Source organism: Lathyrus oleraceus, chromosome 1 (assembly GCF_024323335.1).
Source record: "Lathyrus oleraceus cultivar Zhongwan6 chromosome 1, CAAS_Psat_ZW6_1.0, whole genome shotgun sequence".
Lineage (NCBI taxonomy): Eukaryota > Viridiplantae > Streptophyta > Magnoliopsida > Fabales > Fabaceae > Lathyrus > Lathyrus oleraceus.
In genome coordinates, this window is record NC_066579.1 from 424339916 (window position 1) to 424343380 (window position 3465).

General features: G+C 30.9%; 1 protein-coding gene across 1 annotated transcript; it reads left to right on the top strand.

The window, feature by feature from the left end:
- Positions 1-1029: 1029 nt before the first annotated feature.
- LOC127115860 (S-adenosylmethionine decarboxylase proenzyme 4) lies at positions 1030-2239 on the top strand. Its single transcript, XM_051047291.1, has one exon. The coding sequence runs from the start codon at positions 1085-1087 to the stop codon at positions 2144-2146; it is 1062 nt and encodes a 353-aa protein (XP_050903248.1). The 5' UTR covers positions 1030-1084; the 3' UTR covers positions 2147-2239.
- The last annotated feature ends 1226 nt before the right edge of the window (positions 2240-3465 follow it).

A 3465-nucleotide genomic window follows, 5' to 3' on the forward strand; every position in this document is an offset into this window, starting at 1 on the left:
CCCGACATATAAGATAATGACACTTTAGGCCTTATCCCACATCTCGGTCTTTTCTGCTTCTATTAGGCGTGTAGACATTGATGCCTCATCCTTCAATGCTTTAATACAATTTTCTTGAGTTAAAATTGCATGCCTCTTCACTTTCCACAATCCAAAATTGTTGTCTCTGAAAAACTCTCTGATTCACTATTCTTCCTAAAATTGTTACAAAAAATTACAGACGACTTACAAGAAAATAACTATTCAAATTTCTAAGAACAAACGCTATTTTCCACTAAAGTGTTTCTCAATCTCTCCAACTCTCAATATATGAATCATACAAGCTCAAGACCCATTTAGATGTCTCCAAAGGTTTTCCAAATTTCAAGAACACGCTCTTAGGAATATACCCTTGACTCTCTAAGATTACTACTAGAATTTACAAACTCTTCTTTCTATCTTCAGCTATAAAATTTTAAAGGTTGTGATAGCAGAGACGCAAAAGATATATATTTATAATTGCTGAAATCCATTAGATACCATAACATATCCAAAACATAACTCATAAACAAATAGATCCACAAACTGAAACAACGAAGCCAATATATTCAAACCAAACCCAAATTCCGACAAACCGACTTGTGCGACCGGACCCAGACCAATTCTTGCACCACCGTCACTAACCTCACTTTAGATTTTAAAGCATATTTCAACTCTATCTATTAATATGGTTTTTGACTCAACTAGATAAAGTCTTATGATATTAAGAATATTCTTAATTTACATAATGGAAACTATGAAGAGGTGGTTATAAAACTATAAAATAAGTAGTAGTGATCAAAAGAACCGATCATGAGCGTGGCCAATATAAATTATGTTTGATGTTATTGTCTCTAATAGAAGACAAGATTGAACTAAAAAATAAAACAGAACAAAATTGTTGCATATCATAATCCCGTTCACTTCATTATGCCCAAAATCATGATTCTTGGTTTCATCACCCGCATGCTCTCTTCTCAAACCTCACACTCACCTATAAATACTAACCACACCCCTCAACATCAAAACCACAACCATCTCTCTCACTCTCATTCTTACTCCCAAAATGGCATTCTCTGGTTTTGAAGGCTTTGAAAAAAGATTAGAACTTCATTTCTTTGACAATGATCCAAATCAAACCATTAGTCACAACCAACTTGGTTTAAGAAAACTCGAATTCGAATCCATTCAACAAATCCTACAAGCTGTTCAATGCACAGTCGTTTCAGCACTTGGCAACACTTACTTTGATTCCTATGTTTTATCAGAGTCAAGTCTCTTTGTATATCCAACAAAAATCATAATCAAAACTTGTGGAACCACACAGCTTCTCAAATCGATTATTCCATTAATCTACTTTGCAAATAATCGCTTAAACCTCACACTCTCCTCTCTCTCTTACACAAGAGGAAGCTTCATTTTCCCAAACTCACAACCTTTCCCTCACACTTCATTCAATGATGAACTCACTTTCTTACAAAACACTATCCCTTCAAATCTTTGCTTCAGAAAAGCTTCCATCATGCCTTCAAAATCTTCTTCTCATTCATGGCATGTTTTCACAGCAACCCAAAACCCTCATCATTATCAACATGATCAGGAGACATACACAATGGAGATTTGCATGACTGAGCTTGATCCTATTCTCGCCGGAAAATTCTTCCGGCAACCCAACGATGAAAAATCCGGCCATTCTGCCGGTAAAGAAATGACGGAGCTGACCGGAATAAACGAAATCAACAAAGAAGCATTCATTTGTGATTTTGCTTTTGATCCTTGTGGATATTCAATGAATGGCATGGATGGAGAATTGTATTCTACCATTCACGTAACTCCGGAAGATGGTTATAGCTATGCAAGCTTTGAATGTGTGGGGTCCATAAACAACAATGATGATAACATAGTTCATATGTTAAGGAAGGTTGTTCAGATTTTCCGACCAGGGACAATGTCGGTGTTGATAAGGACATGTAGTGATTATAACAATGAGGTTTGGAGAAAGGTTGCCGGTGCAGTGGAGCCTCTTGGGTTGAAATGTAGGAGTTGTGTTATGGACCAGTTTCCGGCGATAGGAGGAGTTGTGTTTCAAACATTTACACCACTTCGCCGGAAAAATGGTCTAAAGTAGTGATGGACAAAGATCTAGTTTATCTAATTTTGATAAAGATTTCTTGTATTCTATCTATTTATCGTTAAATCTAAATATATGCTAATATGATTTCAAAAATCTTAGTGTGTTAGATTGTATGATGGTATGAGTCTCCTAGAAAATTCTTGTCTACAAGTTAGAAATCAATTTGAATATTGAAGTGACGAAATTGATCTTAATTAAAGATGAATTAAAATTAAAAGAATTTATTTTTATAGTAAGATGAATAAAAATCAAATTTAAATTCAAAATTTATGAATTATAAGATAACTATAATCAATTTTTAAAGTATACTAGTAAGTAATTTCATTTTGAATGTAAGTTTAGTTGGAGTGAAAGAGGTGGAAAAGGAGTGAATATGAGTCGGATAAATTCAATAAATTCACTGAAATCTATCTAAATCGACTCAAAAAATTGGGTTGGATTGAGTTATTGGGTGTAAATACGATTTTAAAAAATAAAAAATCATTCAAAATAATTGGGTTATAGATAAATCCACACTCAATTCACAAAATTCATGGATTATTAAATGACTATTTTTTGTAATTTGATGTCTTTAATCTTGACGATTTCAATTACAATTTTTTAAACATAATTTATTTTGTAAGTAATGATTTGAACTTATTTATGATGTCTCACTTTGATTATTTAGATGCCAATTCTTATAAGTTACAAGTATTTTATACAATTTTAGGTATTATTTAAATTTTTTCCAAATATGTTTATCATGAATTTTACCGTGCATTTATACATTTCATATTTAAAAAATAGTAATAATAGATTAAACTATTTATTACAAAAAATATGACATAATTTTTATCGTGAATTTTATCGTGCATTTATATATTTCATATTTAAAAATTAAATAATTCACTATCTAATTCAATCAAATCCACAAATTTGTGATTTTATCCAAACTCATCCAATAATATTGGTGGTGGTTATTTTACCTCACCTAAATCAATAATATCATATATATATATATATATATATAGGTTGAATTATAATTTTGGCTAAATTCAATCTAAACTGCACCATATACACGCCTAGTAAAAAGAAAGAGTAATTAAAAAAAAACAATGATCTTTCCATTATTTATTTTTCCAAAAAAAAGAAATGGAAAATAATATTTTAATGAGACTTGTCTTAAAAATATCTCTACTAACAAATGAAGAGAAAAGGAATAAGAGTAATAAGATAGAAAATGAAAAAAAAACTTAAATATCTCATTTTTAAAAATATTTCTACTAAAAAATGAACGAGAGAAAAGGACGATGAGTTAATAAAATGAAAAATGA

Coding starts and splice junctions, on each gene's coding strand:
- LOC127115860 (XM_051047291.1), top strand. CDS start 1,085: ATGGCATTCTCTGGTTTTGAAGGCTTTGAAAAAAGATTAGAACTTCAT.